At 39.6% G+C, this 24,766-nt stretch overlaps 1 protein-coding gene across 1 annotated transcript in view; it reads right to left on the reverse strand.

The window, feature by feature from the left end:
* LOC140324691 (ADAMTS-like protein 5) overlaps positions 1-24,766 on the reverse strand; it is a 60,600-nt gene that overhangs the window by 28,567 nt on the left and 7,267 nt on the right. The window contains exons 2-6 of the mRNA XM_072402766.1: positions 10,651-10,720; positions 3,552-3,715; positions 2,156-2,216; positions 1,979-2,081; positions 1,005-1,132 (exon numbers count right to left, since the gene is read on the reverse strand). Coding sequence (XP_072258867.1) covers positions 1,005-1,132; positions 1,979-2,081; positions 2,156-2,216; positions 3,552-3,715; positions 10,651-10,720 — 526 coding nt within the window. The remainder of the gene's footprint in view (positions 1-1,004; positions 1,133-1,978; positions 2,082-2,155; positions 2,217-3,551; positions 3,716-10,650; positions 10,721-24,766) is intronic.

The raw sequence follows: 24,766 nt of genomic DNA on the forward strand, positions 1-24,766 counted from the left end.
CTCACCAATGCAATCTACTGATCAGTTACTTGATTTAAAAATATGCATGCAGATCTAAAGAGATTCCAGGGATGTATTCTTTCATATTTGTTTTTTTCATATTTCATATGCTTGGTCATAAGAAAGGACTGTAGCAACAAATCAGGTTACAATATATATATAAAAATCAAATATTTAGGTCACAAAAGGGGAACCTACACTATCCATACTATGCCATCTTCTCATCAGCAGACAAAATTGCACAACAAGTTTAAATACAGAATAAGCAAACTTTAAACATCGCCATTACCTAAATTTACCTAGGCATTGAAACTTTGTAATTAAAATCATGTTTTTTTTTAGCTCCTTGCTTTTTTTTTAAGAGCTATAATCTGATTACTGAGCGAGCTGGCAGCAGGGACAGTTTTAGAAAAAAAAAATGATGCCCAGGGCAAATTTGAAATGGGGGCCCTAAATGCACAGCATTCCAGTTCAGTGCACCCCTGCTATTCTGTCAATTAAAGCCCTGGGCAATAGCCCAGTTTGCCCCCTTTTCTCCTAGAATCGGCCATGTCTGCCAGTAAAAATATCTGCAGGCAATAGGCTGTGTACATGAACATATAGCATTTCCCACATCCCTTTAGATTTTTATGTCTTCCTGGTAAGCTTACAATTGTGCAACAGGTACATACAAGGTGCATGCAGATCTGAATACCTTCCTTCACATCACAGTGAAAAATTCTCCACTCTCCTCCCTTAACTTATGCTAACAATATTTCATCCTTGTAGAGAGAATAGTTTTTCTAGGACCGCTCATAAATCAATCACTGCTTCACTAAGAAATGTGGATGATGCATTAGGATTGTACAGATTAGCAGAAACAGATGTGAAGGTTTGACCCAGTAAATAAAAATGTGGTTGGCATATAAATAGAATGATGTACATTTACTGAAGGATAGATGGTCATGTTTATAAACGATTTATACAGGACTAATATAACAAATATCACAGAGCGTGAGACTTACCAGACACTGCCCGTTAATGCAAATGCCATCATACTCCGCATGGCAAGATGTCCCATCTAAAACTTTGCCAAAGTTATAATAGAAGTTTTGCCCTTGTGCCAAGCAACTTAGCTCACAGTCTCCTTGTCCTTAACAAGAAACAAACAGAATGTATTTTGATATGTTATTGCCTGGGATTTTGAAGTTGGAAAGTAGAAGCACATCAATGTTTACTTTACAAGTATGGTAAAATGGTATTATGAGAAATGTTTTCACAGCAGATCTGTCAAATGTCGAATATGGCACCAGCTAGTCTAGAAGTCACTTCTGATCCTTAATTTGCCATTTTGTTGATGCACATAAGCCATGCCACTTGCTACTTTGATTTCAGCTGCTAAGATTATTGCTTTTGGCATGAACAGGTTTTTATAACACAAATAATTACTGCTCGATGGTAAATGTATGGGGATATTAGGATATCATCATGCTATTTTATCCTTTATTTTAGGAAAGCCAAGGGCCAACAAGGTCTTTTCAACCAATAACACCCAACATGCTCACATCCTGAGATTCCAAGTGTCAGCAATGAAAACCAAAAATGTATATTTAAGTCTACATTCCCACCCCTATACACTTATAATAAGATCTTTAACCATTAAATGTAACCTTCTCTTAAATGTCAACGTTAAAAAGATGTATTGATGATATTGCCCCCGGCCCTAAAGTGATGCTTTACATATGCATCAAATATTCTGTTTAATCCTGCAAACGATTAAACACTTGCAAAAGCTTTGTTGTAGAATAAAACTTATGTAATGAGTTATAGAAAAGAATTAGCACCAAATTGTCTGATCTATATGATCAATAAACAGATTCAGAGTCCATTTGTCCAATTGGAGGGTTGATTGGTGGGAAATACTTATATATTTGATTTGTAGATAGATTTAATATTTAGCTTATACATTAACTTTAAAACAAACGGATCCATTATTTACCTGAATGGAAAGGGATCCATTTATAATAATTTCCCATTAAAGGCTTGCTGTTGTATGCAGAACATTGGAAATGCTTGAAATCGGCCACCCCTGATGGACATTCCTGCACGGGAATAGATTTGTCACTGACTGGTATACGGCTCTAAGGAAAGAATTGTAAGTAGGACAAAAACCTACCTTCATGTTACAAGCTTGGTACTGTCCCGCTGGTCCTGGGCATTCTGGTCCTAAAGCATCTCTATTAAAAAAAATCAGCACAAGAGTTAACATGTAACCAGAAACCAATAGGACATTATCTTGTTACAGAAATACATCTGGAGATTTGAGAACAGATATACAAATTCTTCCTCTGACAACTTAGCAGGAAAGAACATGTTTTCAGCATATAAATAGAAGGCGTCATAACAAGGAAACCTGTCTTAAATGATTTGAGTTCATCTTACAAAGAGCACATAGTTTGGCTGGGTAGGTTCAAATACATTTCTTCTATTGCATAATGAAAGACTAAAAAACATCCCAAGGCATGCATTCATAAAATTAAACCCAATCTTATTCTTAGCAGTAATGACATATAAGCACTTAAACCTCCAAACACCAACAAGCTTATTAAAGCATTGTGTGAAAGTCAGCCAGCAAAACTAATTAATTGGATTTTCATTTCATTAGGTTGGAGCAGTTAAAGTGAAACAGAAGTGCTGTTAAGTAATAAGGGTGATTCAATTCTTGTACTTATATGCTTAATAATAATGCATGTAATAAATCTCGACTTTTATTGTGTATTAATTCCCCCACCTCCTAGATTGTAAGCTCTTGGGGGCAGGGTCCTCTTCTCCTCCTGTGTCACTGTCTGTATTCGTCTGCCATTTGCAACCCCTATTTAATGTACAGCGCTGCGTAACATGTTAGTGCTTTATAAATCCTGTTTATTAGTATTAATAATAATAGCTGGATTCTAACAGACATAGAAAGTCAGTTAGCTGTCAGTCTCTGATGCCCAACCTGTCGATCTTTGGTACTTGCTGGGCAACTCTGCGCAGACTTACAGTCTGTATTGGAATGATTGATTTATAAAAATGTTCCAATGACAACTATCTCTAAAAGTCTTCTATCGTGTGTTAATCTCTGTCTAGCACAGCGTTTCCAGTTTCCAACTTCTATTGTACATCTGCAACTTCAAAAATGTCTTTAGGAACTTTCTACATAAAAAAATCACTTACCTTTACCTGTGAAAAGGCCTCGATCTATCCATGAACCAAACCCAAAGAGTCCCCCATTGTCTCCCCATTCCATCCAATGTCACCATCTTTCTTCTTTCTGCCAGGTTCTTCTTTAAGTCATCCAAACTCTTATTTTGTCTTTCACATTACAGGAAAGCCCCTTTTGCACTTGCCCAATTTGAAGCATGTGCAGAAGGAGCAAATGACTTTGAAGAAATTTGTTCCAGGTTTGCTGGATAACTCCACTTCACTGATGAAAGTGTATCCTTTAATACATCAGGCCCAATGTGCCCAGGAATAAACCCCAGTGATAACTTCAATGATTGTTTTCTGGAAAAATCTTTAAAAAGGTTTACCTTACAATACACTGCCGTGTGCGCAATGCAGCTCCCCCTCCACATGTCCGAGAGCAGGGAGACCAGCTTTGCCATGAACCCCACTCATTGCTAGACCGCTGTGGTAATCTGTGCTCAGGACCAAAATTGATGACCGTTCCTCTGTAAAACAATGGCCTTTGTACCTATTAAAACAGGAAAAGAGTAAAGCTTCATTCATTTTACAAGATATAAACTTATATATAGGAATGTAGAAAAAAATGTTATTTAAAACCTGGATTTCACCATTGGCAGTGCTTCCTTGTGGCTTTCTGGTTTTCAACCACATCTCATATACATATTAGCAGCCTCATTGACCTCTCCAAAAACTGGTCTTTGCCTGGCCATATGTAGGTGAATTTTCCCATTTGATTGATAAGCCAATTTAATGGTTCCATCAAAGTGACCATAAATCATTTCTTTATTGCTGAAGTTAATTGACCAAAAGCAATCAAGTCAAAGGAACCTTAAACACCCAGGAAGAACATTTCCATTAATAGTACAGATAACTAACAGGTTTGGAAACCTCTCACTTTCTACATTGAACTTTAGTCCATGGACAAATGGGCTTTTTTATTAACTTGAAGAACAACTGAAAGAAAATATTGTGATTGATTTGCAATGTTATCAGTTACACAGAAAAGATACCAAACAATTGATCATTCATTGATTGCAGTGTTGGTACAACGGGATGAAATTTCATTGATGATCAACGTTTGTGTCAAACAAGTCAATCAAATTGGAAATCTCTATAATTAAAATCATTTAGTATATGGCTGGCTTTAGGCTATGGTAGGGACATCGGATTGTGAGCCGCTCTGAAGGAAAGGTAAGGACTATGGACTTTGTGAAAGTGTTGCTTTATATGTTGGTTCCTTTATAAAAACATGATGAATGGAGACTTATGTCTGCATGAAAACAATACGCAATCCAGACATGATTAATTTGTGGGTTTTGGTGATTATTACTCAGTGACCGCAGTACAAGGTATTCAGCCCTGGGGTTATAAATCAGCCCCAGCATAGATTGAAGCCAGTGGTGTTTACATATATACTTAGCATTGTGAATATGAGTTTGGTCTGCCCGTTCCATCATCCATTTTCCTAAACAGAGTACAACCTTATCCCAAGAAAAAACAACATTCGTCTTGAGTTTCCAATCCTTGTTAAACATATATTTGCAGGATGACAAGCCAGCAATAAAAACAGCATGTCAGGACAATGAAGAGGTGGCGGAAAATGAATGAGGTGGTAACATCAGCTTTATGCACCAGTGACAGGGAAATCAGTCTGCGCCCTGACAGTTCAACAATAAGCTTTGAGTGTCAAAACGTACAAAAGAAAGCGCTAGAGGATAATACTCACCTGTCCAGTTTTATTGTGTATAATAATCCAAATAATGACATTATAAAGCCCCTCTGATTTCTATAGAGCGGAGATACAGAGGTCTTACAAGCACCTATAGCAACCAATACTTGTGTTTGCAATAAAACAGAGGAATGTTACTGTGGTTTTAGGAAACACAATTTTTGGATATTTTTAAATAACAGTTTTGCACAAATGACACAAATCCATTGTTCATTTAGTAAAAAAATAATACACATCCTTATTTCAGGAAAAATTACTATCACAGTATCCTATAAATTGTAATCACTCCTTTCAAATACTGTACAATCCAGACCACACAGGAGCAATGACAGCAGGTGTATGACTGCAAACATGGAGAAATGCTATTGGTAATTATTTGTGATACAGTAAAAGTCTTTTCACCCTGTTCTAAAAACAGACACATGCATGCGGAATGGCCACTTTAAGTCCATACATGGCCACAATCCACTAACAATTAAGAATATTGTGAGCAATGCCAGAAATATAATGCAGCATCCAAGAAAAAGGGACAATTAGATTATGGAGCTGGGAAGAGATGTCACAAGAATTCCAAAATTAAATAAAGGGTCTGGATTCCCTATCATGTGTTTTTCACTGACTGAAAGTGAAGGCAAATGTCTAAGTTGTCATTGGAACACGAATAGAATGGAAATCTTTTCACTGGAACTTGTTCTGGTTGCAATTGTCTAATAGAGCATTTACCAATTTTTCCAACAAATAAAAAGCGGCAAATACTTATCCCTCCACATTCCCAGCAGGGGCAGGACCCTTCCTTTAGTTTCAACACAAGGGAACTGCTAGGATGCATGCACATCTGCAGCAGTGGTTTAGTGGTTCCCTATCTGCAAGAACGCATAATTGAAAAGAACGGCAGAATGGTAAAGAGAGGAAAAAGGTAGGAGGGCAACTCTCATTTTCTAAGCTTTAAAATTTACTTTAAATCACTGGTTGCCAACCATTTCAGACCCACGGACCACTAAAATTACCTGCTCTGAACCGCACATGCGTGGGGAGCTGGGTGTCACTTAAAGGGGAATAAATTTCCCCCAGAGTGACTTCATGATGCCAGAAACTACCCACTCTCCCATTGCAGGACTGAGAGACACAACCTGCCCACAGCCTTGAGCCTGTAATCCGTACGGCGGCTCTGTCTAGTGCACTTCCAGCCAGAGCTGTGGACCACCAAAATTTTCTGGCGGACCACCGGTTTGCCACCGCTGCTTTAGATATTATACTGTAAACGGAATCTCTCAGCACTGAATCATTTGCAACTCTTCACAAGGAACCTGAAGAATATTCTTTAAGGGAGAATCATGGGAAAATCTGGGTGATCCAGCATACTTGGAGCCGCTGCAGGTCTGAACCTGTACTTAATCAACACACGACAAACATACAATCTCCAGGCTGTGAGGGCCCTTGATTGTCACTGAATTGAAATGGGTGAACACTGCAAAACCAAGGTAGTAACCATATAAGAACACATTTAAAAACTAAAAACAATATGTGCTTATTGTGGCCCCACAACCACAAAAACACACACAGGTGACAGGATGAGTAAATCATTGAGTTTCCTCTGTAACATTACGCAGAGAACCCCCAAAAGGATGTCAAAAGGGCTCCATACCACACATTTGGTGAATGACTCATAAATTGAAATTAAAGTCAGCAGTAAATGTTATGATGTCCAGTGCAGAACAGATCAATGGATGGGTTGATCTCCCAAACCGGCCATATATTGCTATCAAGCTTTTATATTGCTGATCTGAGCAGCTGCACAAATAGCGACATCTCAACAAGATTATAGTGAGACTTATAGGGTTAGGATTTTTTCTCCATGACTTTGCTGTTGTGTGGATGTAACACAGGTACAAAGAAATACTCATGTTAGAATGTCTCTGTGTTTAATAAGTATTTATAAGTTTTGGTTATTGCCCTCTTGATAACTCCTAACCTGTCCAATGGTCTCCTAAATTGCAAGCAGCTATTGTTATATGTGCCAATCTTCTGCTACTATAGGGCTGTATGTGGGCACCAATGCTGCATGCCTGCTCTCTTTACAATCACAAGGCCTAATAATTCCTATGATAAGAGGAGGTTAACTTCTGGAACTCAAGTGTTCTCAGTAAAATGACATATCATATCAGCCAAAACATTACACCAGGAAAACCTTGCTATTACTGCATCAGCTTCTTTGTAATCTTTGTTCATTCCCAATCCACAGGTCACCTGGATAAGGTGTGAAGAACAAAGATGGACTTTGACAAGATATCGATTGCCCTGTACTTTGTACCCGTCTATAATATCTGAGAGCTTCAAGAGGATGACGACATGTACACTTCTCAGACAGCACTTAGAATTACAAGTCTGCAACCAGTATTCATTTTCAAGGTGACCTTCCCTCCATGGATATTTAAAGAATGTATTTAGGTACTGAGTTTTAGATAGCAGTAGAAATATTATTATTCACAAAAATAAGCTCATATCATTGCATGCTTGTTCCCCGTGTGCATTTTTACATGATCAGCAAAGCTGAAAAATATTATTTAAGACAGCTATGTAAGACTGGTCACATCCAGCTACATGCGATGAGTGTTATAAGGCAGGGGTGTCAAACTCTGGCCTGTGGCCCCCCAAAAGAATTCTTAGTATGAATTGCAGCTGGCCCACCGCTACTGCAATCTGAGTACAATGCCGCTACTACAATCCCGGCATCACTCGTGTCTCCAGACCAGCGGCCCCTCTGCCTATGTGTGGCCCCCCATTTTATAGACGCAAGTGATGCCGGGAATTGTTGTAGTGGCATCATTCGTGTCTATTTCGCAGCAGCCTATGCGTGGACCCAGCAGAGTTTATACTGACAGGTAAACTCAATAATCAGGAATTATCAGGAATTATCATAGAGCTATTGCTATATTAATTGTTTTACTGTGCCAGAGTATGCAATGTGAAACCAAATAAATGCAGCAATTTATTTGGTTCATATTGCATTCTCTGGCAAAGTAAAACAATTAATCTCAAAAAGAAAAAACAAGAACACATGAGAAGAGTGCTGCGTGATATGTTGGCGCTATATAAATCCTATTTATTAATAATAATAAAGAGCATGCAGTAATATGCAGTGGAATATTCTAAATTATTTACATCAATCCACTGCATATTACTGCATGCTCTTCTCATGTGTTCTTGTTTCTTCTTATTGAGATTAATTGTTTTTTCAATAAATTTCAAGTTTGGCCCGCAACTTGGTCAAAGGCTTTAATTTCGGTCCTCTGTGTATTTGAGTTTGACACCCCTGTTATAAGGAGACCGTGTCTCCCCCTGCTGGGATCGCACAGAGGGGTTAATTTAGTAAAAGAATCAATGCCATTTACTACCCTGTTTCCCCCATTTTAAGTCATCCCCAATAAATAAGCCACCCCCGATTTTTGAAAAAATAATTAAAATAAGACACTCACCCGTGAATAAGACATCCCCCCATATCCGATCCTGTGTGTGTCTCCTTGATGCTGGCTGCAGCACGTGTCTCCTCCTGGCTGCAGTGCAGAGTGAAACTGAAAGTAACAAGCCGGCATTCTGCACCAGGAAGCAAGCTGCTGATCCCTGCCCTAACGGAGATCCCTACCCTAACAGAGATCCCTACACTTAATTACCGGTAAGTGAACAGAAGGGGACAATCATTGCATAGAGTGATCAGAAGGGGATAGTCAATGGCATAGAGTGATCAGAAGGGGACAATCAATGGAACATGAGTGATCAGAAGGGGACAATCAATGGCACATGAGTGACTTTCAACAATAAATGTGTACTGTAGTCTTCTTCATGGAAAAATAAGACATCCCCTGAAAATAAGACCCAGGGCATATTTTGGCATTTCAAAAAATATAAGAGAGTGCCTTATAATCGGGGAAACAGGGTAAGAAAAGTATAAACTGATCAGCAAAAAATGAAAACTACAGACAAGTTAAATGAATACCATTGATGTTCTGGTTCCAGTAGCACGTGTCAAGGGATGGTACATATTGGACACTAAGTAGTCAGTTCTTGAAGGTGTTGTCTTAGAAACTGGAAGCGTAAGGATCTGAGCAACTTTGATAAGACCCAAATACTGAGGGCTAGATGGCAGGTAAGAACATCTCGATAATGGATGTTGTGGAATGTTTCTCAAACTCAGTGGTAAGTACCCACCAAAAGTGATCCAAGAATGGATAACCATTATTTGTAACATGGGGCTATTGGCACGCAGTGTGAGATCGGGTGACATAGGCAGAAGGCAGAAGAAGGGCAAAGCAGATGGTGGCACCTGGCGCTTCCGTCACGCCGGAAAAAAGGAGGATTCCAGGGCAAGGCGGGACCTGACCCAGACAACCTCCAGAGGTTTCGAAAGATCTTTAAATGTAAAGATGAGTACCTTTTTTTTTTTACTTCCACTTTAAACATGGCCAAGAGAAAAAAGTGTCAGAACACACAGTGCATGTACCCGAGTACAAGAGTGCCCATTCTGATGTGTACATTGCCAAAAATGTCTACAACGGGCACTATATATTCAACCAATGAAAGAGGAGTCCTGGTCCGGTAATTGATATTTTCTTTTAGATCATGTGGATGGCTGAGTGCATTAGCACTGTTTACCTGGGGAAGAGATGGCAGCAGGAATCAATATAGGAAGAAGGAACGCTAAAGGAGACAATGTGACTTAAGGGATTCACTGTCGATTTCCTGGTGCCAGATAGCACAGGAGAATTTTAGAGGTTTTATTGGAGTCAATGTTTGACATGCCAAAGCAAGGATTTAAGTGGTTGAACTAGGCCTGATTTCCTATAGACTGGAATCTAGTAAAATCATCCTAAAATAGCCTATACCTATCAATTCATGGATTAACCTTTAACTCTGTGTTTATTATACTTTCTCAATAGCACTCTTGAGGGTGATTAACTTATGGTAAATGGATCATTTGTTATTGGCTCTGGGGAAATCTAAATTGTGTACAGGTGTTTCTAAGGTCATTGGAGTGGATACTAATGGTTGTAATATTTACTTTGCAAAATCAATGTACAATATTAATAATAATATAACAAATATGGTGAGGATGTGTTCACTTTAAAAGCCCAATCATATTTAAGAAAATAAAAAAATGTATTTTCTTTGCTTGTGATGGGATAATAAAAATGAACACACCTCCAACTTATTTAAGAATCTGGATAAACTATTACTTTACTTAAGGTTCTTTTTATAAAGCAGGGAATTTGACATTCATTCATACATTCCCTGGTGAAGAATATTCCAGGTTCATGTGTTTTAATGACAATAATTGATGTCAGATTCCCTGCTTTATATATAGTAAATTGTAAGTGTACATTTTATTTTGTGAAATCAGCTCCAATATCTTAAATTAAAGTCTATGGTAATGACAAAGCTACAAATTATATTAATATGTACATAACTGGGGGCATTGACCTCAATGGAAAGTTGTCAAAAGACAGAGCTGCCTTAGCAATCCACAGAATATTAATATTGTGAACTACATCTCAATAGCATGTAAGGTTGTTTCTCTAAGAAATGCTTGGCTGGGCAAACACAATACAAACACATCAAGAAGCATAAGGGAGCTTTAAATAAACTCTACTATATTATGTTGCCACTAAGAGGGGAAATATTCCTGCCAAATTGATGGATCAGCCTTTCATTTACTGTACCTGGCAGATGGATGGAATAATATGGAGGAACAAAACCGCATACAGAGTAGCCAGACATCGATATATCAACCTGAAGGGGAAAAAAAAGGAAATAAGTTTGCAGAACTTAAAATAAAATATAAAAGTTATATAAAAAAATAAAATATAAAAAAAAAATATAATAAATATATCTAACAAACAACTGCAAAAAAATACAGATTTGTGGTATAGCATCTCAAAATGTTGTGTTTTAATGAATAATACCGCATATTGCTATGACATTTGTTGTTTTTTGCAAACAGTTCATAATTTGCTTTTATGATGATTAGCTGATTTTTTCGAGGTCCGTTAAACTGCTCCACCAATGTGTACCTTTTGCTAGGTAAATATTACAAGAGGCTTTCAGTGTTTGGTTTGTTGTATTTGGTGCAGATACATTGATGGCCCTTAGGTTTGAGATTCTTGTAACTTGGTTGTAACTTGGATGTGGTTACCTGCAATGTAATCCTACTCTCAGTTATTCATTGATAAATGTATTTATCCTAATTTGGGTGTTTAACATTTACACTTCGAGATCACAGTTTCAGGGTTGAACTCGCCACTTGGCTACGTTGGCCTTTGCCCAAGGTGCCGTGGCTGCCAGGGATGGCATTAAGCTTCACATTCAGGCCCAGACAGGTCTACAGGAGGACCCTAAGTTCCCAAATCAGTCATCACTGGCTAGGATAAACACAGGGATCTGCAATTTCGCTAAGCCAAACCATGGGGAGGTGAAGGAAAGGCCATATTAGAAAAGCGCCACAACTAGCCAGATAGCAAGGAAGGATAGGCAGGCGGCAACAATAGAGCACAGAGATATTAAGACTTTTGGGGAGGGTGGCAGTCATCACAGTATATATATATATATATATATATATATATACATACACACACACAGTTGTGTGAAGAGGCAATAAATGAAGCCGCTTGGATCACTGGTAGGATTGGGGCTTGATCAACAAAAGTTGCCAGCCTTCTGGTGACCCTGCAGCCATAAAGTGGCTTTTAACCAACTTCATACAATAAAGATTGTACTTCAAACAGATGACTTTCATTCAGATAAAACCAAAAACGCGCTTCAGGCACAAAAGCCCCTCTTCATCAGGGGCATAAAGTGGTATGTCTGTAGACCTAGACTCATATATCAACCCCCAAAATTTAGAAATGGTCATATTTTGTATTCACCAAATGAACAAACTTTGTAAAGAGGCACCTTGGTTTGGTGTGGTAACCTCAACGTGTGATTATAAAGTAAAAAGCTAAGCTTCCTTACCAATTCATTTGTTTTTGTACTTGCCTAATTAATCAAATGTTGGAAAATGTTTATGTTGTATACCGGCGTAGGGCATATTTTTTGCAGAAAAATTGTTATTAATGCACAAAAAATGATGCAAAATGCAACAATTGTATAACAAAATAATGTGAATTCACTCTAAAGAGGTAAAACATTACTAAACTCAACACTGAAAAAAGGCAAATACTATTAACAAATAAGTTATGAAGTTACATAAATAGGTTGAAAAAAAAACATCAAGTTCAATCACTAGAGAAATTCCTTTTTTTAGATAGACATAGGGTTGATCAGTAAATACAAACCATAGATAGAAGAAAAGTTGTGGACAGAACATCTTTTCATGTGCCAAATGTGTGTGCATACTGCAGAACAGCTAATTTCCTCTTTCATATTTGGATTTAGGCAGTGGGTCGGACAATCAATTGTGAGCATCTGTCACCCTAAAAAAAACTGAACATGCCTGACCACATCTCCCATCATTTTTGCATTACAGTAGAACCCATAAGACTAGATGAGGGGAGTGGTGGTGAGCAATAGTAGGAACTCAGTCTATTTGAAATTTAGTTCTAAAACATAACTAAATTTACACTGTTTGACAAACAGTATGATACAATTAAAATATGACTGTATCACCAAAATGATCGATTTCTTAGATAGTAAGCTCTTCTGGGCAGGGTCTTCTCCTCCTCCTGTGTCAATGTTTGTATCTGTCAGTCATGTGCAACCCCCATTTAATGTAAAAAATAAAAACAAGCCATGGGCTGGGAAAATAAATGACCCTATCGCTCTAAACTCTGCTGAATACAAAATCTTTTTGGTCAAAAAGAAGGTAAGCATGACCACAAAAATGTTTGGTGAGAGAGGAAAATATCTGGATCTTTCACTTTTGTCAGCCGATGACCTACTTTGTATTCCTGGCCAATATGCAACTGTACTAGCAATCAGGGCAGACATATAGAAGTGCATTTTGTGCGGTAGTACAAGGGCCGCAGAGTTTGCAGCGCTGGGTCCCACGTTCGAATCTCAGCCAGGACACTATCTGCATGGAGTTTGCAGGTTCGCTTCGTGTCTGGGTGGGTTTCCTCCGGGTACTCCCGTTTCCTCCCACATTCCAAAAACATGCAGTGAGGTTGATTGGCTTCTCCCTAACCTTAGTCTACATTAATGCCATATGACTATAGTAGGGACATTAAATTGTGCGCTCCTTTGAGGGACAGTTAATGACTATGGGCTTTGTACAGCACTGGCGCTTTGCACAAAGTGATATTGAAAGTACATTGAAAGTGGGTAAAGCATGGGGTCAGGGGTGGAAATGGATGCTGGAATGGCAGGGTGTAGGGTTAGCACATGGGCATGGACAGCAGGAAGGGCTCCCATGAAAATTCTGGGGTCCACTGTTGGGTACGTCCACCACGACTAGCAATAGTGTCAAACTGACAACACAAAACCTGGTAACAAAAACATTTTACTAAAATAATGCCTGATCTCTTCATTGCATTGATTTGTTATTTAAAAAAAATTAATCCAGTGCAAGCGCTCTCCCGTAAATTACGGAAACAGTTATTTATTTTCTGTGTTCAGAACATAGGACAACGAAGAGTGTGACTGGCTACCATGGGCAACACCATTCGTGCAGGTTTGGCCACCCTAGAGTTGGCACAAGTGAGGCAAAGATTTCCTACTACAAGTAAATGAATGTATTTCCTAGGGAGTCAGTCAAAGACAACAAGAGTACTGGAAAGTCTCTTGTAAACCAATAGTTTGATGGTAGAAAGACTATCCACAAGTAGAAAACATTCAATATAAATGCCAATCTTCCCAGGAGTGGACATCAGATTCAACCCATGATCAAACTAATAAATAATCACAGAAATTGCAAAAAACCCAAAAGCTTCATCTGAGACTCTACAGGCCTCAGTTAGCATGTTGAATTGTAAAGTTAAAAGTTAAAGTTCTAATTGTACTGTTCATTGACAGTACAATTAGAAAAAGACTAAGCAATTATGGTTTGTTTGGAAGAGTTGCCAGGAGAAATCCTTTTGTCAGCATGGCTTGCAAAGTTGCATCTGAACAAACTACAAGATATCTGGAAAAATGTCCTTATGTCAGATGAGACCAAGGTGGAGATGTTTGGCCATAACGCACAGCCCCATGTTTGGAGAAAAGCAAATAGCAAACAGCATATGGGTACAACTGGTGGTGAAGGGATGATGATTTGGGTCCAAAGTGAGCTCATCTAACATGGCCAGGTCATGCACCAGCACAATAATCCCAAGCACATCAGCAAATCTAACAACAGGATGGCTAAAACGTAAAGAATCAAAGTATTGCAAGTTGTTTTATTCATCTAGACTCTGCATTACAAATGAGCATTACTAGAGAAGTCAACTTGCAAATGTAACCTACCTAGAATACTCACTCCCTCTACCCATCAATGTATTCTGAATTAGGAAGAGTTTCCTAAGAGGTTCCTATAGATTTCTTGAGCAATTTTGTGACAGTCAAGTCAGTTTAAGCTCAGTTGGCACCAATGATCGTTTTGGTTATCTGTAAGGGTGACATTCTTTACAATGGCCAGCAAGGGCCAGCAAGGAGGGTTTCTCCGTGATAAAATGGTTAATACTGGCATAGAAATACCTAGGAATGAGTAATGCCACCAACTGTCCTTGAAAACTCTACCATATTACTATGGTAGGGACATTAGATTGTGAGCTCCTTTGGGGGACAGCTAGTGACATGACTATAGACTTTGTACAGTGCTGCATAATATGATGGCGCTATATAAATACTGTGTAATAATATAAAAGGAATCAAGTAATATATATACAACATTGTACATTATATTGTTGAGACACGTTGGGAAACATTGATGCTCATACACAATCACTGCAATAAGAGAAGGCAGAGAGTGCAAGCAATGAGTGGAATAGTTTAGCCCCTGTATGTGAAATGTTTAGACACATCATTAGGGCTCAGATCCTGTACCGTGCAGTCATTAAAGCATGTTACATTAAATCAGCATGAACTGTTCCTGACTGCAGAGATTAGTCACTTAAGGAGGCACAAAGAGTTTGTGTTCTTTGAGGTTTAATGTATGACTGACAAGGGGAAATGCTGGTGTCAGAAGGGCCCTATGGACAGGAACATTTTAAAACAATTTAAAGGTCGGATGATAAACGATCTTCTGTTCTACAATTGCAAACACATTTGATGTTTAGAAAATTTGCACAAAACATTATGAAACCAATGGAATAAACATCTCAATGGAAATGCTCAACAATATAAACATGCGGGCCCATCAGTGTGTTGAACTGTGGTGTAAAATAAACCATCTCAAGCATTTAAAAAAATATTTATGTAGTTGGGGATTCTCAGCAACTAAAAATTATTTCTAGGTGGCTGTTATAAGACATTGCATAATTGTTTATATTGTTTTAGACTATTTACACTGCCTGGCCAAAAAAGTCATATACTTTAATATTGGACCACCTTTAGCTTCAATTACGGCAAATATTTGCTTAGATATAACTTCAATAAGCTTTACAATGTCACAATATTTATTTCCATCTTGCAATCATTTTTTGCCAAGATCTTGAATTGATGATGGGAGAGTCAGACCACTCAAAGCACAGCTCAAAGATTCAAAATGGGGTTCTGGTCTGGTCCATGGGTGACATTGATGTCTCATGTTCCTTGAACCACTCTCTTACAATTTGAGCCCAATGAATCCTGGCATTGTCATCTTAGAATATCCCTGTGCCATCAGGGGAGAAAAAGTCCATTGATGGAAAATCCTGCTTATTCAGTATATTCAGGTAGGCAGCTGACCTAATTTTTTGGGCCCATAACTTTGCCAAACCAAAATCTGACCCCCACAGGTACCCCAGATCATAACACTGCCCCCACAGGCACCCCAGGACATAACATTGCCCCCACAGGCACCCCAGATCATACCACTGCCCCCACAGGCACCCCCGATTATAACACTGCCACCCCAGATCATAACACTGCCCCCACAGGCACCCCAGATCATAACACTGCCCCCACAGGCACCCCAGATCATAACACTGCCGCCACAGGCACTGCAGATTTTAACACTGCCCCCACAGGCACCCCAGATCATACCACTGCCCCACAGGTACCGCAGATCATAACACTGCCCCCACAGGCACCCCAGATTATAACACTGCCTCCACAGGTACCCCAGACCATTACACTGCCCCACAAACACTCCAGATCATAACACTGCCCCCACAGGCACCCCAGATCATAAAACTGCCCCCACAGACATCCTAGAGCATAAAACTGCCCCCACAGACACTCCAGATCATAACACTTCCCCCACAGGTACCCCAGATTATAACACTGCCCCCACAGGCACCCCAGATCATAATGCTGCCCCCTTAGGGACCCCAGACCATTACACTGCCCCCACAGGCACCCCAGATCATAACGCTGCCCCCTCAGGTACCCCAGATCAAAACACTGCCCCCTCATTCTTAAGGATTTTTTTTATATTTTGGCTAGGTTATGTATTTCAGGGCTTGTTCCAACTATGGCCAAGAGCTTTATCTTTAAAACTCAGCATGTTGGTATGGGACAGCCCAATAATTTGAATTGGTTTCTTAACCCACAACAACACAAACACAGCAATGCATGGGGTATGTTGCTACACGCTGAGCTGGTAAGGTCCACTTGGAGTACCATTAAGAATGAATACCATCCCAGTGCACCAACACATAATGTGCATTGTGGTAATTCATTCGTATGGAAGTCACAGCGTGAATATGGACCTAATCACTAATCTAAATGTGCATAACAATAAAATAACACAGGTTTAACCATGCACTAAATGGGTATCAGAGTGGAGTACGTATGGCCACAAATACATTTATAATGGCTCCTCTATAAAGACATTCCAAACATCAAGTGAAAACAATCAGTGAATAATTTAGTTCTCTGCTAAAATCATCTAATTCCATGGCATTCTTTTTAAAATGAGATGCAGACAGAATTCATTAAGAACCATCCATGGCTAAATGGAAGGTGCTCCCTTAATCTCTGTTGTGTTCCTCTATCTCTAAAAGCTTTAGCAGCAAATTTAATTTTCCAAGGATAATTCAGTGGTTAGCAGTCCCACCTTTGCAGCACTAAGTCCCAGGTTCGTAATCCCAGCCCGGACACTCTCTGCATGGAGTTTGCAGGTTCTCCCCGTGTCTGTGTAGGTTTCCTCCCACATCCCAAAACATAGTTAGATTTTATTGGCTTACCCCTAAATTGACCTTAGACTACATTAATGGCATATGACTATGGTAGGGACATTAAACTGGGAGCTCCTTTGAGGGACAGTTAGTGACACGACTATGGACTTTGTACAGCGCTGCGTAATATGATGGCACTATAAAAATACTGTGTAATGATAATAATTCTAGAGCATCATAGGTACGAAAAAAAAAACTTTTTGAGCGTGTTTTGGAATTCCATTCCTTCCAAAAATGAATAAAAAATAAATAGAGGTTCCAAGATTAGAGGTTTACTAACAGCAAATACTGAGGTGGGGAGGTGGATCACAGCAAAGCCTGGAGTAAAATCTGAAATACTCAACTGGTAGGTTGCAATTCTTTAAATCTCCAGACTTACCTTTTGGCTATGAATGGCATGGAACTTTATGTAACAAATGCAAATCTCTTTGTCAATGACTTATAATATGATTGTGCAACAAAATATTCCATAAAAAAATTCCATTTATAAAAAATACTGACACTGTTATTTACGCTTGCAGCCCCTCTAGTATGGTTACTTTCTAGCTCAGATCTGAAGTTCTCTCAGATACACAAGTGGAGACAATAGGCAGCGTATGCACCAATCTATTACACGTGGATCGGGATCTACCGGTAGATCGCAAAGGCAACGCGAGTAGATCGCAGAGCCCTGCCTTTCAAAATGAACTCTACTGCGCACAAGAGTTATTAAGTCCAAAGACCGTTGTTGGTAGATCATTTTAAATATTTTGTTGTGTGGAAATAATATGATGTGTGGATCATACCCTGTGCTGGGGTTCAACCTTAAAAAAAAATTAAAACCAGATGTCTCAATTAGATTGCTACATTTTACATCCCCTCAGTATAAAGCACTGCAAATATCTATTCTCATGGAATTGAAGTGAAATTGGGGATAGTTCATTAATCTTTTGTGTATCTATATCATTTTAAAACCTAGACAAGCACAGATCCCACACCGAACATTTCTCATTCTATGTGTAGATTGGATGATGGAGATAACTGGTGAAGGGATTTGGTGCTGTTTCAAGAATATTAAATTCAGCATAGCACAAAAATGGCTCTAGTCCAGGGGTGGGCAAACTTTTTTAGTCAGGGGCCACAATCTGAAATAAAATTTGACTGAGGGGCCGATAGGAGAGTGGGCAGGGTTATGCCATCATGATGCCACTGAATGTGATGTCATGATAGCATAACCCCGCCCACTCTCCCATTGCAGATCTGAGCCTGCGATGGGGGAGTGGGTGGGTTGTGTGCAGTGACAGCCCACCCACTCTCCCATTGCAGGCTCAGATCCGGGGGACATGTTCCGCAGCTCTGACTGGTGCGCCCCCCAGCGGGGTCTTCCTCCTGACCTTGCTCGGGGTGACACCGGCCAGAGCCGCGGACCACCCAAAGGGCCAGAGAAACATAGCTATTGGGTCTTATAAGGCCCACGGGCCATAGTTTAGTCATGCCTGCTCTAGTCCTACATTTCCCTATAACCTAATAAAACCGGCTATGAGTGAAATAAGGTGACCTCCAGCCTTTCCTTTAGTATCATACAGGGGACTTTCCTGTACTGAAGGAGCACACTGTGAGCTTCTCGCCTCTCATCCTGCTTGCAATATACAAAAAAAAAAGAGACACAGTTATGGAAGGTTTGCAATGGAAATGGAAAGGTTATTTAAGAAAATGTCATTGGAAGGAAGAAAATGAGGAACCATGGAAAGCTTAGAGCAGTGTTTCTCAACCAGGGTTCCTCCAGAGGTTGCCAGGGTTCCATTAACAATGGGCAATTTGTGACTTTGAATCTGTTTCTGAATTTCACATCAGTCTCTTGTACAGCAGAAAAAGATTAGGAAGCAGCATAAGAAGCCATTCCGTTGTCATATGCTAACAAAGGTAGGAAGCAGTGAGATACAGAAGTGAGCCCATCACTGCTCCTTTTTTCACTGCTCAGTGCAGCACCTTAGTGCAGTCTGCTGCTCGCCGAGCTCTATAGACATGATTGGACCATATTTTAATTGTTTTTGCTAGTGGTTGAAATAGGTAATACATTGCGACCAGTGCAAGCCAGCCACAACCACAGCCAATCACATGCAGTAACTGCTTGCCAAAGCTGCCACTGAATGATCTGGACAGCTAGCGGTTGAAAGTAATCGCCCAGAACCAGTTAACAGCGTGGGTATCACCCACCCAGCCTGTCTCTGGCTTCTATGCTTCCTGCATCACTGACCCAGAATAAGTATGCAGCAAGGTAAGTCAGCGTGAAGTGAAACACCCGCACCCTGATTCTGGGTAAACAGTTTAATCATTGAAACCAAATGATCTACAGGTCAGATCATCAATGAACCCAAATATTCCTCTCCATTTTCCTTTAGGGCAATTAGGGCTTTAAAGTTGAATGAGATGGGGCAATTTGTTCAATCTGTATGTCAGAACAGGTTTATTATTTTAATAAATACAATTAGGACAGATGTTTGTCTCAACATATTTTTAGGCAGTGTGGTGTCAGTTACTGTATAAAATCCTCACTGTGAGTTAATCACAAACAAAGCGAGGAAAGAAAAATGGAGCAAGCTGTGCTCTGATATGCAAAAAGAAACATCTTCAGAGTTTGTCGTGGTCCTTAAAAAGTTACAATAGCTTGCAGAATAACTCAGTCCTTAAGATCACCCACAACCTCAGCTTTGTTTAGCAAAAGATTTCTTCTGCAAGTCATGCAACCCCCCCCCCATCAAGCCTCCACCCTGCACACCAGCAAGCAGGGAAGCCCGGTATGTATCTAGGAGTCCTTCATATGTTGGATGTCCTTAACTTGGGGACAGTATATACATAGTGTACATAGCTTCAAATATGCGTGAGGCTTTAACATCACACCAGGATCAGACCAAAAGGTTATTTTCCAGAGAAGACACCAAAAAACAACCACCTTATATTGCAGAAAGAGATTTGATAACAAGAACATTAAACTTCTTTTCTGGTTCCTAAAATCATAGAATCTAGCAACAAGAACAGCACAACTCCTCTCTTAGTATAGTTAAAAGTTCTGTATAATAAAAGGTTCCCTCTGCTTATACAACCAACATCACAGCTCACAAGTAAAATCTTATATGTTTGCAAAGCCAATATATCTGACAAGGTATTTTGTTTTTCCAGACATATCTGTCTTCCCCTTCACCCCCATGGTGTGTGTTTTTCACCCTTTAAAATTGTGCAAACAAGACAAAAATTCTACAAGATCCACATTCCAAAGAAGAGATAGGAGGCTCAGAGCTGCTGCTTCATAATACCTCCGATAATGAGAGACAATCATCCCTGGTCTGTTTGCTTTGTATTTTGGCTTAGCCTTTTCTTTAACTTGAATGACTTCAAAAAGTGTTCCTTTAACAAGATTTGACAAATACAATAACCTTTGTGGGCTGAAGATTTGGTTGACAAATGTCCTTTTAACACAACCATAATGGCATCTGTTTTTAAGGGTTGGTATTGATTCACTTTAAGTTAGTTACAAAGTACAAGGGGGCACTCCTTGCGTTTGGGAGAAAAGAAGTTTAATCTCCGGATAAGGAAGGGATTCTTCACTGTAAGGTCTGTGAAAATGTGGAATCGGCTCCCTCAGGAAGTAGCTTCAGCAACTACTATAGATTACTTTAGGAAAAAGCTGGATGATTTCTAGCAGCACAGAATATAACTGGGTATTAAGACTATAAAGTAAAGATAACAGAGACCGTTGATCCAGGGAACATCCGATTGCCTCATGGAATCAGGACTTTTTTGCAACCGTTGGAGAAAATTGTACCAGGTTTTTTTTTTTGCCTTCCCCTGGATTAACCATGTCCATTGACATGGTCCAATGTCTGCTTTATCTCTGGGATATGTTTATTTCCTTAGTGGTTGAACTTGTTGAACTTTTTTCAACCTGATTTATTATGTAACTATAGTATTGAGCTTGAATTGCAAGAGTCGACCTGTAGAAGAGGGCTTATGAGGCCGTATGGTGATCATGCCCCAATTTGGTAAAGAATGCTTGTCCTCATACAAACACCTTTCCACGCTCCTATTTAACCTCCAGTATACAATTCACAATCAGTTCAATGCATACTAGCCACTTTTTCTCAGACAAACACAAAACATGTCCAGAGCACATGTCCAAGAACTGAAAAGGTCCATGAAGACTTTCCGTAAGAAACTAAAAAGTGTCCTTAAAGATTTCAAAATATCACAAAACTTTATAAATTGACTATTTTATGAACATTCCACCCAATCCTGCCTATGCTTTTGATGATTGTGATCTTCAGTGTGTTCTTCTCTTTTCTGGTACCAGTATTATAGTCTCTACTCCACAATTTCTGTTTGACATAAGTGTAAGAATGTTGCTTTATAATAAAAAATCCTGACCCAGTTTTCAGGACCTTTAAATTCTTATATAAATGTTCTGTTTCTAGTGATGCAAAAAAAAAATAGAGCAAGACCACCAAAGCCATATACAATGAGCTGTGGATATGGTAATCTTAGGCTGCATACACACATGCAATAATTGTCATTGGAAAGGATCTTTCACAATGCTTTCCAACAACAAACTACTGCACGATGCATGAACGAGTTCTGTACATACAGCACCGTTCTTCTCTATGGAGAGAGGAGAGGGAGAACAATGGAGCGGCACCCTGCTGCGCTCTCTCCCCTTCACTTCCATTATGATCATTCGTCCTCCATCGTCTGTGGATCAGCCAGGATGGTCGTTCGAATGGTGGACGGCGACCGCTGTACACACGCCAGATTCTCATTCGATAACGGTCCTAAGCTGATTATTGGACGAGAACCATTGCAAGTGTGTACGTAGCCTTAGCAGAGGCTCCCTGATAGGAAGTTATTTCAAGGTGTTTCCCCATGTTTAAAAAGTCCAGGAACATTGCCCTCGACTATCTGTGCTCCTTTTCTGGACATTATTGCTTGTATTTACTTTAATTCATCACTGCTAACAATCATTTGGTTGTGTAGAAGAGAGGGGATGTTAAAATGTATCCACTGTATGGTTTAAATATCATAACATGCCATGGCAACTTTTTTTTATTCACATTTTTCTTGCAACAATGGAACAGAATGGGATTTTCTTGACTGCTTACTACCTGCTCCTAAAATTGATTTACTACCCCTCTCACAGTCTGCAGAAAGCTCATTGAGATTAGATTACACACAGCTTGCTGCAGAGAATATGGCATCCTTGGAAAAGTTCTGAGGTTTACAAAAGTGGCAGGAGTTTAGTTTAGAAGGTTCCCGACAGTTAATGGTATGTAACTCCTTTTCACAGTACTGGAATTTGTAACCCGTACAACTTTTTTGGCGCACTGGAGTGATCTATTTTAAGATCTACAAGGAAAAAAAGAAGACAAGGATCTATCCTAAAATTTGCTATACTTCTTGTAATGAGTGTCATTGATCTAGAAGGGATAGCTTTGGCTGTCCCAATACAAATGATTTTTTAATTTAGAAAAATTATTATTATTATAATGCAGGATTTATATAGTGCCAATACATTATGCAGAGCTGTATCTTAAATAGGGGTTGCAAATGACAGACAGATACAGACAGTGACACAGGAGGAGGAGAGGACCCTGCCCCGAAGAGCTTACAATCTAAGAAGTGGGGGGAGTATCACACAATAGGAGGGGGGTTATGGAATGGTGAATAAGCAGTGAGGGAAACAGAAGACAGGTAGGCAAGTTTGATAAGATGGGTTTTTAGTGCTCTTTTAAATGAGCAGAAATTAGGAGCAAGCCAAATAGGAGGAGGAAGACCATTCCAGAGAGTTGGGGCAGCTCTAGAAAAGTCTTGGAGCCATGCGTGTAATGAGGTTATGAGTTAGGAAGTCATTAGTAGGTCATTGGAGGAGCAGAGAGAGCGGCTAGGGGGGTATTTTTCTATCAGGTCAGAAAGGTAAGTGGGACAAGAACTGTGTAGGGATTTGAAGGCAAAGCACAGGAGCTTGGATTTGATTCTAAGGTGAAATGGAAGCCAATGGAGAGAACTACAAAGAGATGTGGCAGAAGAGGAGCAGAGGGAAGGATGGATGAGTCTGCCTGCAGCATTCATAATAGATTGTAGAGGAGAGAGTCGGGTTAGTGGAATACCAGAGAGGAGCATATAAGCAGGAGATAAACTATTGGATTTAGAACATTATGTGAAACTAAAGGGATGCCAGATGTATGGATTTTGTGCAGAATATAAGTTATTTTGAAGTGACATGTATTCCGTAACAGCTCCCAGTATAATATAACCCACCAGCAGGCCATCAGAGTTCTTTCAGATTAGGCACCAAAACAAATCAATGACTACATACATTCTTAGCATGTCAACAACTACTAAGATTTAAATGTAAAATTCTGTTGTCCTGTTACATGGGAGAGAAGGGGGTTGGTGAAATTTCTCAATCATGTCTAGGCAGTAGGAGCACAGAGTTCACATTAGAAAAACTTTGTTGAAAGCTTCAAGCAAAGATCTAATTATTGCCAGATTCGGCACAAATAAGAACCTGTCCGACAGTCAAAATCGTGGCTAACCTTTAGGAAAAACTGTATTGAAAAGATATGCCAAAATGAAAAAAAAAACTTTAGTTTAAGTACTTTCTGAGATACTGATTTAGAATAAATATGCAAATCCATTGACTTTAATTTTCATGAATGTTAGCAAACAAGGTGAACCTGTAACTATCCTATTAACCTCCCTGGAGGTATTCCCGAGGGGTTAATTTTCAGTACTAAAAGCGGTAACTCCGAGCCACACTTGGGGTGGAATTGCAAGGGAGTTTTTAAGTCTTACCTGGTCCCCACATGCCCGCGGTGTCCTCCAGCGATGCCTGGCAATGCCCGGCCGGCATCTGCATCCCTGGCGTATGAACGTTGGGGACACAAGGCCAGGGGTTGCAGATACCGGCCGGGTCGTGGGAGTGTGCGGCTGGGGGGTGGGACCAGGCAGGAAATTTAAAATAATAAGTATTTTTAAATGTACCAGTTTGGCATTTAAAACTATTTATTATTCAGACTGCCAGAGAGGTTAATAATAATAAACTGTATTTATATAGCACCAACATATTATGCAGAGCTGTACATTTAATAGGGCTTATATTAAAAATAAAACACTCATGTGTGAGGTCGGGTTACCCACTGCACATCATTGCTTGTTACAAGCACGAGCGTGTGGTCCCACATTGCAAAGATGTGAACCTGACCTTAGGTAAAGTAAAAAAACAAAAATATTCATAGGTAATATCTGTCTGAAGGAAGCTCTTTCTAGAATGTGAAATGTCACATGGCCACTCAAATAACACACGGGGACTCCAAAAAACGCCAGACACATAACACACGGGGACTCCAATGCACTATAGTAGTGTTTCTCGACTTTTTAACTTAGTGGAACCCTTAAAATTACACTGAGGTTGTTCAGGGTACCCCTAGCTATATTCACAATATCCACAGCTCACAGTACATTATTGTGATGGCCAGTGGGAAGAATGTATCTTACATTGCTGGTCAGTTTTATA

The sequence above is a fragment of the Pyxicephalus adspersus genome, chromosome 2, assembly GCF_032062135.1.
Source record: "Pyxicephalus adspersus chromosome 2, UCB_Pads_2.0, whole genome shotgun sequence".
NCBI classification, from domain to species: Eukaryota; Metazoa; Chordata; class Amphibia; order Anura; family Pyxicephalidae; genus Pyxicephalus; species Pyxicephalus adspersus.